General features: G+C 42.8%; 1 protein-coding gene across 3 annotated transcripts in view; it reads right to left on the bottom strand.

Annotated features, from left to right (window-relative positions):
* The window catches only part of srbd1 (S1 RNA binding domain 1), a 46,319-nt gene that overhangs the window by 19,319 nt on the left and 13,508 nt on the right, over positions 1–13,492 (bottom strand). For all 3 annotated transcript variants that reach the window (XR_010164962.1, XM_063874323.1, XM_063874322.1), the window contains exons 10-14: positions 12,706–12,809; positions 11,921–12,028; positions 11,605–11,762; positions 10,559–10,649; positions 10,212–10,319 (exon numbers count right to left, since the gene is read on the bottom strand). Coding sequence is in view for 2 of the 3 variants with exons in the window: in XM_063874323.1 (XP_063730393.1) it covers positions 10,212–10,319; positions 10,559–10,649; positions 11,605–11,762; positions 11,921–12,028; positions 12,706–12,809 (569 nt within the window). In the remaining variant the exon portion in view is untranslated. The remainder of the gene's footprint in view (positions 1–10,211; positions 10,320–10,558; positions 10,650–11,604; positions 11,763–11,920; positions 12,029–12,705; positions 12,810–13,492) is intronic.

The raw sequence follows: 13,492 nt of genomic DNA, 5'->3' as shown, positions 1-13,492 counted from the left end.
CTGGATGGAGAGGGGGAGATGATTGGAAGAAGAAGGGGGGGGGGGGGGTTTATTCCTCAGGGCTGACCGATATGACGAATGGGTCAGCACCTCAGCAATGTCCACAACTCAGAATGAGGCCTTCAGTAGTACACACACACACACACACACTATCCCAGAGGCCTGGACATGGCCACAACAACCTTGCCAATTATCAGTGTCTGGTTAATGAGGAGTGGCAGAGGCCTTCTGATGGGACTCACATTTAAATGAACTTGTCCTCCCTCCCTCTTTCACCCTCTCTTCTCCATCCTCTCTATTCATGCCTTCGTCCGCCTCACTGTTCTTTTTGTCAGCTCCTTATCCATCGTGCTGACAGCTGACATATCGCCATGGTGACACTGCTAACGAGCACTGGCACATGACCTTCAGGGAGGTCAAGACATAGCTGGTCATTAACCCAACACACACTTGTCTCACGCACATACGTAAATACACACGGACACACAGGCACACACACATCAATATGTGCCGAGTAAGACACAGAAAATAAAATGAAGAATCTTATTCACAAATATTCAAACATCGTATGCAGCTCTCTCCCTTATATATAATATTAAGATAGGCAAGGCTTTCAGAAAACACAGAACACACACCTCTAACCTCCCTCTCTGTCCTAATTCAGAGATATTCAACAATAAAGGTCAAGTGAAAGAAAGGCTTTGTTTGAGAAAGAGGGACAGAAAGAGATGGGGAGGCCTGGTCTGCTTTTAAGTAAAAAGATAGAATTAAGAACACAGAAGAATAGAATACAAGAGGATATGGAGGGGAAAGAAAGGGAGGCCACCAGCTTAGTATGTCTAACTTAATTAAGGCTGCCGCTGGGGCAGCTGGGTAACAACACTGTCATGGATACAGCTCTGAGCCCTCATCGCCGTAGCGTCCATGGCTGTCGCTACAGTGAGGGCATCATCCTGGCAGCCAACAGAAGGTTGTCTGCTCCACAGCTCTCTGGCCTAAGTGGATGAATGGTCGAAGCGTGGACACACACACACATACACACTGAGACACAATGTCAAAGATCCCCTCTCGGTGTAAAGCGATGACTTGCTGGCCCTGTAGGGTGATCATTTATTAGCACTCTTTTGCTTCTCAATTGTATACGCACACACACGCATGCCTGCCTTTAGCCTTGTCCCATCCTGGGGCAAAGTCACCAACTGGCTCCCCTATCTGTTCCCCTACTGGCCTTCTTTGAGACACAGCCTTGGGCCTGACACGCACGCACGCACGCACGCACGCACGCACGCACGCACGCACGCACGCACACACACACACACACACACACACAATGACTGCCCCCCCCCCCGCTGTCCCTTAAGAAACCTGACATTGGAAGAGATGGATACACACTTTGATACCTCATTACCGCCTTCTGGCTGACACGCTCCTAATCTAAATTAAAAACAGCTCATCAGATCAGTCAGAAAAGAAGAGGGGCAATAACATCATCAACTCTTTTGATACACAGGACACAAAGTTGGAGGAGGGGAAAGGGTGACAGCACTGTAGGTCGAAAAAATACAATTTAAAAGTTTGTTCGACACGTTGTTCATTTAAATATTTGGTATAGTTATTATTAAATAATTTGTCTCAAAATATATAGCTCTGATTGAAAGTTGATGATGTTCACAAATGAGGTGTAAGTAACCTGCAGATTGCGGTTTACAAAACAAATATATGTAGTGTTTTATGTAAATATATCTCAACTAAAAGTTATATTTAGTGTGCATAACCTTCTAATATTTGACTTGTATTACCTGTGATATGTGAAGAAAACTGACCTAAGTTGCTTTACTAAATCTATCTGTGGTGTTACTGTAAAATACACAGAAACCAATGTGACCAAGAGACCCCAGCGAAGTGGTGTTACAATATACTCAATATACAAGTATGCCATCAGGTGACAAATCGTATGCTTATTTAACCTGAAGCGCTATGAAGGAATTGAGGGGTTGATTGGGAATTGATTTAAAGCAACCGACCAGTTCACACAAAATCTACCTGGTCTCAAAGTAAAATGGCTCAATCTGTCACTTCCTTTGTCCTGAACTGAGTTTGCTGGTCATATTTGGGTGGGCCTCATTTAACTGCCTAAAAAGGAGCTGTGATGTCACATATCACTAGCCAAAATTCTACATACACACACACACTTCTCTGTCCCGGCTGCTCAAACAGCTTGGCTCCATTGTTCAGTCAGCTGCAAAGCTTGACCTCAGGGAAACAAATTGAGGGATGCACCATCCCTCTCTTACACACACACACACACACACACACACACACACACACACACACACACACACACACACACACACACACACACACACACACACACACACACACACACACACACACACACACACACACACACACACACACACACACACACACACACACACACACACACACACACACACACACACACACACACACACACACACAGGGTCTGAAGACGATGACATTTTTCACAGAGAAAAGCGTCCAAATGGCAGGTGTCAGGGGCCGTCAGTCTCCAGCGAGGCGCTAGAAGGCAGGCAGGCCCTCACACACACACTCGCATAAACTCCAACTGCCAGAGTGAGGCACGTCTGAAAAGAGCAAAGCCTCACAGACACTCATGTCAATCTGGTAGCAGGAACAAATGCATACACACTAGCACGCACACACACATACCCCAAATCACAAATACACACATGGCATGTCACACAGACTCATCACACATGTTTGTCACACGCAGGACCATCACAGGGAGCGCTGGGACCCTGAGGGAGGATGGCATGGAGGACGGGTGGAAGGATGGACAGAGGCTGACCACCAGGGAGGCATGGTGGGGGGAGAGGGGAGGGGCTGAGGGTGATAGTGGTGAGGCTGGCAGATATTCACTGTCCACCACCTGCGTCTGCCAAAGGGTCCAATTCCCGACACCACTCTGTCCATGACGAGCTACACTCAACAAATACTTCCTCAAGAAACACGATAAGCCAAGGTATCATCGGCTCTAAACCCAAGGTGTTCAAAACACAGTGAGGCTCTACGGAAAGAGTTTCTCACGTGATGTACAGATTATAAATGTCCTCGAAGCAAAATTGCAATTCTTGCAAAAAGGAAGGTTCAGAGGGAGGACACAGATGTCACCTCCATTTCCGTTAAGGCTGAATATTGTCCATGTGAGGGGTTAAAGTATATCATCAGTGAACAAGTTAATCATGTGTAACCCTCAAGACTCTCAGACTACAGGTATTTATCCACCTCGCCTAAGGAGCTCCTCATTTTACAAATATTTAATAACCTAAATATATTTCTATGGCTGCAGATAGGGCTTTCCCAATATCAGATTTTCACTACAAATGCACACATTTTAAAAAGATATTGAAGTGGCTTTAGACATTTAGAGTTACTCATCAACAATCATCATCAAAACATTATTAAAGGGACTGTTTCTTGTGCGACTTGTTACTTTTGGGCCAAATGAAATCCACTCAAAATATAAGTGTAGAGAAGAGGGATGAAGAGGTGAACGCCCTAAACTATAACTGCAAAGTGTTATTACAGTATATGTGTAATATAAACATGTTTTCAATATTTATTTGTATTAGCACGGTTCCATTCAACACTATAAAGCATGTTTATAGCCCCACCCATATGCTTGTCAAACTCAATGTTTGCTCAAACAAGAATGATTTCTTAAAGCAAAAGATAAGGTTGTGTTTTATGTTTCTGGATTCATTTGTTCATTGACTCCATTCATTCCGTGTTAAGTCAAAGGCATATACTCTTTCTGTACTCATGGGTTCATTATCCTTCCCTGAAACGAACACACACCCCACAGCCAGGCTGAGGCCTTTCCATGCCTCCAAATCCATCCGTCCCCCTGCTCCTGCTCCTATCCAAACATAAGACCTCCGAAGAGTGCCTGGATCTCACTCAGTCATCGCTGGTCCTGCCATTGTATGTTCATCACTCACTCAGCCTGGCCCTGGGAGCATGCCTGGACCCGGGACATGACAGGGGATACACACACAGAGTCATAAATACAGTCTACAGCCCTGTCCTCCAGGTCCATCAGCTAGCCAGTAATAATGATCTCATCCCACCAGGAGTGAGCTGGAGGGCGAGACGGTCAAGGTCTCGCCCTCCAGATCAGAAAGCGTCTCTGAGTGTCGGTGCAGGCGTACGCTGGGGCTATTTGAGTCTGTTTCCAGCTTGTATCGCTGTTGGACAACTTCAAGTATGAACCAGTCAAGGAGAGAAGGATGACTACTACTAGAAAGAGAGATGGACAACTACTCTTATGGTCTACTGACAACTAAAATATAGCTTTGTGTGGTTATGAAGGGCTATATGGGGGTGGTGAATGACTGATTTCTTCCAATAAATCATGACATACAGCCTATGTTCGTATCGCATTGACCTATTAACAATATTATAAATCAATGTCAGTTAATGTCCTTAGTATTTATGAATAAATCATTAGGTAAATTAAGTTGCATTATCCAAATATACAGAACCATCGCAGAAGCATCTTTGATATCCTCAGAAAACATAAATAAGAAAAGGCTACAAAATGTAAAGAATCTCTAGAGAGGTAAAGCATAACTAAAAGCTTATTTGACCAATTCTTGACCAATCATATTCGACTGTATGAATTCTCCTTTGACTAATTGGAAATGTATACTGTAATTCATCAACGGGAAACAGGGACAGAGACTTGTTGACCCTGGAGGAGATGTTGCCTGTTCATTAACAGAGGGTCGGTCATCTCAATGCCTTCAGGAGTGAGAGAGCAAGTGGCCGAGAAAGTTGATGTTGTTTGAGGTTTGCCTTTAGCTGTGGTTACAGTGTGTGTCTGTGTGTGTGTATATCATCACCACTGCCCAAAGACCTCCCTAACCTCCTTCCCCATAATGACCTCTGATATCATTAACATCTGCTCGTTGCAGCCAAACACTGTCAGCGTGTCACTGCTCATGCATACAGCCCTGAACACACTTTTCTAATAAGTTTAATCATCAGTTGTAAAAGGAAACAGAGTTTAGTTAGAGTCCATTTTAAGATTATTTATTTGTTTTTAAATCTTTAAATGGTCTCGCCCCGTCTTACCTCTCTGAGCTGCTCCATCCTTACACTCCTGCCTGGTGCCTCAGGTCAGCTGATCAGCTGCTCCTGGAGGTACCAAGGCCTAAACGGAAGCTCAGAGGGGATAGAGCCTTTTCCGCTGCCGGTCCTAAACTGTGCCTATTTTAAACTCGTCTTAAAACCTGTTTCTATTCCTTGGCTTTTAACCCAGCATGAGACTCTGTTTCTGTATTTGTTCATTGGTCTTGTTGTTTTGATATTGTTATTGATTTTTTATTGATGTTTTTATATTGTTTTTGTGTTTTGTGCTACGTGTTTTTATCCATGTGCAGCATTTTGTTTCAGCTGCAGCTGTTTTTAAAGGGCTTTGTAAATAAAGTTGATTGATTGATCACATGCCTTACAGACACCAACCTTTATAATTTTGCCTAAAATGCTGATATATGTTGCTCAGAAGTTCAGGAGCTTCTTTAAAACATTCAACTATGTTCCCTTTAATTAACAACATACACTAGGTAAGAAAGGCAACACCTTGCAATGACATTTCAAAAGGGTTAATCACTCGAGATTATTGTAAAGTTGAACCCAATAGGAGTAATGGGAGCCGATGACAGGTCCCAACTGTTTGCTGCTACATGGATCTTCTCCAGGGTACAGGTGTTGAACCTTGAATGCCAAAAGATCAACACGCTTGGCGGTATGTGTGTAAAACAATCAACTCCACTCTCATATTTCTAGACACACCAGCTGACGAGAGTGACTGACAACACGGCGCGTTGCCTAACAAATCACTGCAAACTATCCACACATTCTGGTGCAGATATACGTGCGGCCGGTGTTGATCTTTGATTGAGGCTGCCTGCTCTACCAGTCGCTGCTGAATGACAGACAAGGTCATGCAGTACTAGCCTATCAAGGAGCCCAAGAGAAACACACACACACAAAACAATGTGATCTCTATGAGCAGACGTTAATAACCATCACCAGTTAAGACAATAACCATAACTGCACAGATATTTGCAAACACACACACGTTACATCCAAACACATAAAGGAGGAAGTCACCCATTTTTCTCTTTTTGTAATGTGGGTTTTTGTTCTTTAAACTAAAATGTCACAAACTGACATCCAGCAGGATGTCTTTAAATGATTGGGACGCAGCTGTATGGCATAGAACCTGATGTGCGTCCAGTGGGGGCCGTCACAGACACACCCTAACCCTTTCAGCTGAATAATAGCTCACACTGTATAATGTCCTGCAGGAGGCTGTTCATTCATAGAGGCATTGTACAAGGTTATTCATGTAACAGTATGGTTATACATCTAATTGGGGGATAATGAGTCAAATGTGGTGATTAATTCTTCACCAATGTCAAATCTATGTGTTGTTGTTGTTTAACTATAGCTTTCGCTGAAGCTTCGACAGTTGAAACATATGCAGTTTTCAACAGCTGGAAATGAGTGCTGGAAAAATAACCCATTAATTAATTAGGTTACTCCATGATCAGAAAAGTTTTTGTCCACGATTTATATAATCATTTCATTACATGATTCTTGTAGTTTAACCATTCAATTGTTCGAATTTGACTTGTTCTCTGATCATTACCTTCGGGTTTTGGACAGTTGGACACATTTCACCACTTTCTTATGTTAGATGAAACAATAACACTGTGACGTTTATCTGACAATTTCCTCTTAAAAAAAGAAAAAATAATACCAGGAATGAAATCACTATCGGAGAGAAAGATTGTATTCAAAGCAAGGACAGAGATTAGAATAAATGAACACATACTGGTCAGCCTTTTATACACATTCACACCTATTCTTCCCCCTAAATGCCACTAACTGAAACACAAAAGGTTGCCAGGCTGTCTGTGCAAAAGGCCACACTCCTCCAAAAAAAATATGCAAGAGGTGACTCAGTGAGTACGACGAGTCTACTCAAACAGGACTGGGGCACTGAAAACTGCCTACACACAAACGGAAACCACACAAGTAAGGATGTCCCGCAGGCTGCCATTTCTGGCTGTCATTCCAGCTGAGCATCGAGGCAGAAGGACAGAGAGGGAGAGAGGGAGGGGGGGGGGGAGAAGGGTGGGGGTGGTGGTGACACAATGAAGGCTCACAGGGAGACAGGAAGCAGATGGTGCAGATGAGGCTGCGGTCTTTAATGAACTACTGTGCTGTCGAGGCGGAGAGGAGAGGAGAGGAGAGGAGAGGAGAGGAGAGGAGAGGGAAAGGGGAAAGGAAGAGGATAGGAGGCACTAGCCATGAAATACCTCAAACAGTACTTCTGCTAATAAAAATACTTTCAACCCACCTGTATTACTAATGTTCAACACTCATAAAATCCAAACTGTTCTCCAGTCTGGCTAAATAATACAAATCAGCCACTATTTTCACTATTTCACGCACGCACGCGCACACACACACACACACACACACACACACAGGATAGTTTTTTCGGAGTCACAATGCATCTTGCACGACAACGAAAAGAGGAAAAAGTAAAGCCACAGAAACATGGAGGGAAGGTGAAGATGGGAAGAGTCTGTCACTCTGTGAATACATTGAAGCAGACAGGACGGTATTCTGAATAGTTTGTGTGTGCAGTGTACGGTCGCTGTGGTTCTCCACCAACATGACAGAGCCAGCTTCCCGGTCACTGGCTGCCTGAAAGACTTTCTACACCTGTCGATCACAGCCTGTTTGAACCTCGCCGGGTGTAAGGTCAGACGACATGCTCATACATATAGGAACAGTAAAACTCTCAACATATAGCAGAAACTGGGTCAATTAACTGTACTGGGGACAGTCACAGCGAGGACTACGGCCCCTTGCTGTTTCTGATGATACTTGGTTGTTCTTCGTCATTGCCATCATCTCTGTCGCCGTGGTAATGAGGGTTTCCCTAATGGCAGGGCAGGGTCAGCTGTGGGTCAGCCAGCAGGGGAGTAAGACCCTCAGAGTTAGCAACAACCGTCTCTCCTTGAAGCCATGGGTCTCTCCCTGCCCTCCAAACATCATCTATCAAGGCATATTGTGTTCAAAACTGGAGACAAACATTCACCCAGATATCTTTAAGGAGTCTTAGATACAAGACAATAAATAAACACCTATTTATTATCGGCAGCTGACATGTGTCACCCAAATACATCCTTAAGGACCTCACAAAAGCATTAGCACCTCCAAAGCTGGTAAGGTATACAAGAAAAATCAGTGTTTCAAAGGTAAGTAATAAAGGATATCCACCTTCTACTGTTTTCACATCCATCACTGAACAATATGCAAAATGAATATAATCTCTCAGTTTTTTGACTCTCCTATTCCACCAGGAACTCCAATATTTGGCACAAAATTGTTTAAAACTTTTAAATCTCTTGATAATTTCTTGAATAACCATCATTTATTAATTATTGATTCAAAATAATGTGCAAATACATATCTTACACTAAGTATTTGTGCTGCACACAACCCCTTAGGCCTTTTTATATTTTATAAATGATTAATTAATGATACTAATGGATATTAATGTAAGCAACAGAAGATTGAGAAAAGTGCTTTAAATGTATAACTCGTAAGTATTTAAAACAAATGAAAAAGGATATAAAAAGGATTGGTCATATAGTATGAAGATGTTTGTCGGGAGGACCCAAACTGAGATGTAAGCATTTGGACTTTGCAGGGTGTTTTAAAATCACACTTATTAGATCAAACTTTTCTAAAGAGAGGGTCTGAAGAGGACCGGCGCTGGAAACAAAGGAAGGAGGGAGAGAACGGAGAAAGGGAGAGAAGACGGGAACTATGAGAATGTGACAAAGCATTGATAGAGAAGGAAAGTGCAACCAGAGCAGTCTGTGTGTACGTTAACTTCTATGTTTCTGAACCGACATCACACACGGTCCAAAGAAACTAAAGTGAGCCATGAGACCAGATGACTGCAGGGCGATTTCATCTGGATAACAACAACCATACTCTATGGCTAACGTCAAAATAACATCTCTCTGCTCTTCTAAAGTTCATGCTCTTACAAAATCCTTTATTCCACAAACCCTATTAAGGCAAAGGTAGACCATTAACACATGTGATATGTGCTGCAAAAATAGAGTTAATCATATCAGGTGATATAGCACATTCAGTCAGCACCACATCAAGCACAAGTCCAACATTCCTACGCTTTGTGGCAAGCACAAATGCCATTAGCTCCAGCAAAGAAATGAACATTATATCAAGATGTTAAATGTTCCTGCTCAGAAGAAAACATAACGTCTGTCGTGAAAATAATCAAGGGAAAGTTAAATTAATAAACGCCCCACTTTGACCGTTTACGTTCCTGCAAACAGACAGAAAATGGAACTTGTGGTCCATCACACCGAAGCTTTGACCTCTGGAGTGTGCATGTGTGTATGAACTCAGAGATACTTTCAAACCTCTCTCATGCACACAGCTCAAAATCATTCTAGGCCGAGGTCCCAATGCTAACTTCAAGTCAACAAACACACATGGAACTAAGCAGAGGGAGAAAGAGACGGAGCGGAGAGAGGCCGGCGGTTATTATGCTTGGACCGAGGTTCTGTTCTGTTGTACTCTGAAGTGTGGACTGGGCCTGGTTACAGATACAGCCACAAAACGTCTCTTTAATTGGACTGAAGTGAAACAGAGTCCAGATGGCTTTAATAGACAGTAATGGCTTGAGGGACACATTGCGATTTAGCTTTCCCTCCATCTGTGTCCAGCTCTCCCATTCCCTCCACCTCTGTCCTTTACTCTCTCACACTGCTTAGTCCCATTATTCAACCGCTACGGTCTCCCATCACTTTAATCACTGAATTTCTATATTCAGACCGTCCCAACCCCACTTACCCCCATCTTTTCTCACAGTTTTCCCCCTTCTTTACATATCTCTCACACTTGTAAGGCAGCCTGAACCTGGGCATCAAGGCTTTTCAAATGACCCGCAGGAATGATGTTGATTATTTGAAAGTCTTTTAACATGTTTGGCACGTTAGGAGGAATATGAGAAAATGCATTGCCCACTCGTTTCTATTCAGGGTCACTACGGCTGGTTTCATCATGCTCTGGATGAAGGACCTTACCAGTAAGACACGTCCAGGGGGTGAAAGCAGCGCTTAGAGATGAGGTCAGCAAAGACGGACTCAGTCTCACGACATGCTGTCCCGTTGCCAATGACAACCTTGGTGCAGCTAGTATGGACAAGACGAAAAGGACAATGAGGAGTAGGAAATCAACAGTAAACAGATGTTAAAATAAGGTTAATTTCACAATTACCTTTCCCTGACAGACAGACAGGATTATTTTTGAATCATGACTGTTGCTATGTAAATGCAAACAGGAATGTTATAGCAGTAAAACATCAACTAACACAAACTTAGTAGAGACACTATATTTGTAATAGTGACGATTAAAACACAAGCGGCAGTACCTGTATTTCATCATAAGGTGGCGCAGTTTGTCCACTTCTGTTCGCTGGCCTGAGTTATGCAGGTACACCACATCAGTATGGATAATCTGACCTGAGAGCAGGGAGATGAAGGCAGACAGAGGGAAAGAGAAAATACAATGTTGCTGATGAATGACGATGATGACAAGTGATAAAGCTGATAAAACTAATGTCTCCCCACCGTATGCTTTCTAACAAAGCAGCAATACTTTAACCAAATTAAATATTTTATGAACACAACATCTTTATGTAGCCTCCACAGGAAGTCCAGCGCCTGATGAGCTGATTACTCAGAAGAGGAGTGCAGCTCTGAACAAAAGTCCTGTGAGCACTCCTGTGGTTCCTATACCTGTGTCTGTTCATGTCAAGATTCAACAAATGTGATGTCCCTGTGGGGCAATTTCTCAGCCTGACTTGAAGCCACATAATCAGTCACCCAGATCGAGGGCCCTACGCTAGCGCAGTGTGAAGCCACACCCACTGAGACACACTGTGTATTAAAGCAGAACCACAAAAAACAGACGTACACAGACGCACGCTAACATGGATAGCCATGAATTAGCGATGGTTTGAATAGAGTAGATAATCCTTTTTCATGTGAATTACAGAAAAATACTGTTGGTGAAATACGAGAGCAGTTTGAGTTCACGCTGACTGAATGCTGAACAAGTTATTGGATGTATGAGTAGAATAGAACCCTAAGCTTAATTTGTGTTAGTGAAACATTCTATGATCTCATTGAGCTGTACTTTATATAACTCTTTCATCCCAGAGGCACACTATACACCTGTGTTTGCTGTCAACCACAATGGATCAACATGAATCATCCCATCTGACACTGTAGCCTCTCAGACACAGCTGCCATCCCGCGATGTTATGCCCTGTGATGCTAAGAGCTTAAAAAAACTGTGTCATAAAGACGATGGTCATGGTAGATAGGTATGGTCTTATGAGAGAGAGAGATCCAACTGCTTTTGGATGAAAGAGTAGGTGGTAACACATATTCAGTACAACATGTGGTCACTTACCAGTGGGGGAGAGAACTGCCAGTTTACAGCCATGCCTAAAGCCGGGGTCCACCCCTATGATGACGCACCCCCGGACTGGACACACCAACAGGTACTGCCGAAGGTTACGCACAAACATAGCGATCGACTCTTTCTCTGCTGCACCTGTCAGCTTAGTCCTACAGAGCAGGGAAGCAGGAGAGAGACGGGTAAATGGGCAGAGGACTAAAGGAACATGAGAAAATATGTAGTGGAAGACAGATGTAGATTTGTGGTTTGGTTAGAGTAAAAGAGAGAATAGAAAGAGTAAAAGAAAGGATGAGTCACACTTAAATACCTGTAACTTCTAACGAGGAAGGGCAGAATGAGCCTTTTGTAAGAGTCTTCTATGGCACGTCTGATGATTTCCCAAACCTGTTGTATCGCAAACGTCTTCGGCTTCCACCTGAAATAAACCAGTGGGACAAAATGTGAGTTTTTTTTCAAAGAGATAAAAAATGCAAAGTCTGAAAGTGACATCCTCTAGTCTGAAAACCAACTCCCTCCCTAACAGGGGTAACATTTTTGCAAATCCCATCCCTCACACATAAAAAAAAGGAAAGGACTAGACATTTGGGGTTGGATTTACAATCCATTGAGTTCAAACAAATAACACAGCCTTATAATTAAATAGTTACAGAGATTTGATATTAATTATTTAACCTTGATCTGTAGAAATATTTCCTAGATATAAAAATATAAAGTTCCTTTGCCAGACTCTTTGTTTCTGTTGTCTTATTTAAATCCAAACATTATGCTATGATGTTGAATTTTCTCTAAGCATACATTTTGATTCAATCTAAATGATAAAATCTAATGCTAATAAAACATCAATTCCAATGTTTTGAGTATCTACTCAAGTAAAACATTTTCAAAGTAAAAATCTTGACTATATAAACCTTAATAACATAACATAAATGACTTGAAATATTTCTTTAGTTAATGAAATCTCATGTGCAATAGTACTGCATCAATCAGGTGCCAGTGCACTGCGAAATATTTCCAAATTCCAAATTGTGTGATGTGTGTGGGTTTGTGCGAGTGCCTGCTGGTCAGAGTGTTTGTGCTGCTTGTGTTTCTGACCTGTTGTTGATGCACCACCCCGTGAACTCACTCTTCACCCTGTCGGGAATGTTCACCTTCACTGTCAAAATCTTCAGACTCTCCCCTCGGTTAATAGCCAGGGTCTGTACAGAAAACAAAAAACACACACACAACATATTAACCCTGTTTAATGCAATACAAATAAACTGTATGAACAAAGAGGAAAATCAAATTCAAAAGCTCCACAACTCACACACTCTAAACCATTCCAAAAGCATTTGAAATCTGATAAAAACAGATACACTTTATGTCTTTGCAGTAAAGGCAACGGTTCATTGCACAACAAAGTTTTAAACACAAACCACAAGCTTACATAGAAGCATCACACAAGAAACTCCTCACAGACACGCGTGTAAAAGTGATGAGCCTGGCAGTATGTCCTGTGGCGGGGGCCTGTTGTGCTGTGTGCTGGTCCCCCCTCGGAGGAACTGTTACATGCTGTTAAGCTAACTGTAGTAAGTGTCTGACCTTTTCAGTGGGGAACCTTTAGCCCACCACCGAACAGGGCCAAGAAACAAGACGTCAATCTGGAAACCAAGCGGAAGAAGCGAGCTGACAAATGCCACCACTACGCCACCATCAGCGCTGAGACCGCAAGGCCTACCCCCCCCCCACACACACACACACGTGGTGCCACAACCATTACCACTCAGCAGCACCCTCGGATGTGCTGCAAATATAAACATATAAAGACACAGCTAATGGCATGGCAGAGAGTTAATGCAGCGAGTTTGCCTGAATTATGATGAAAGTTAGATTTCTCTTC

Source organism: Eleginops maclovinus, chromosome 22 (genome assembly GCF_036324505.1).
Source record: "Eleginops maclovinus isolate JMC-PN-2008 ecotype Puerto Natales chromosome 22, JC_Emac_rtc_rv5, whole genome shotgun sequence".
NCBI classification, from domain to species: Eukaryota; Metazoa; Chordata; class Actinopteri; order Perciformes; family Eleginopidae; genus Eleginops; species Eleginops maclovinus.
This window is presented reverse-complemented; position numbering and strand designations above follow the sequence as displayed.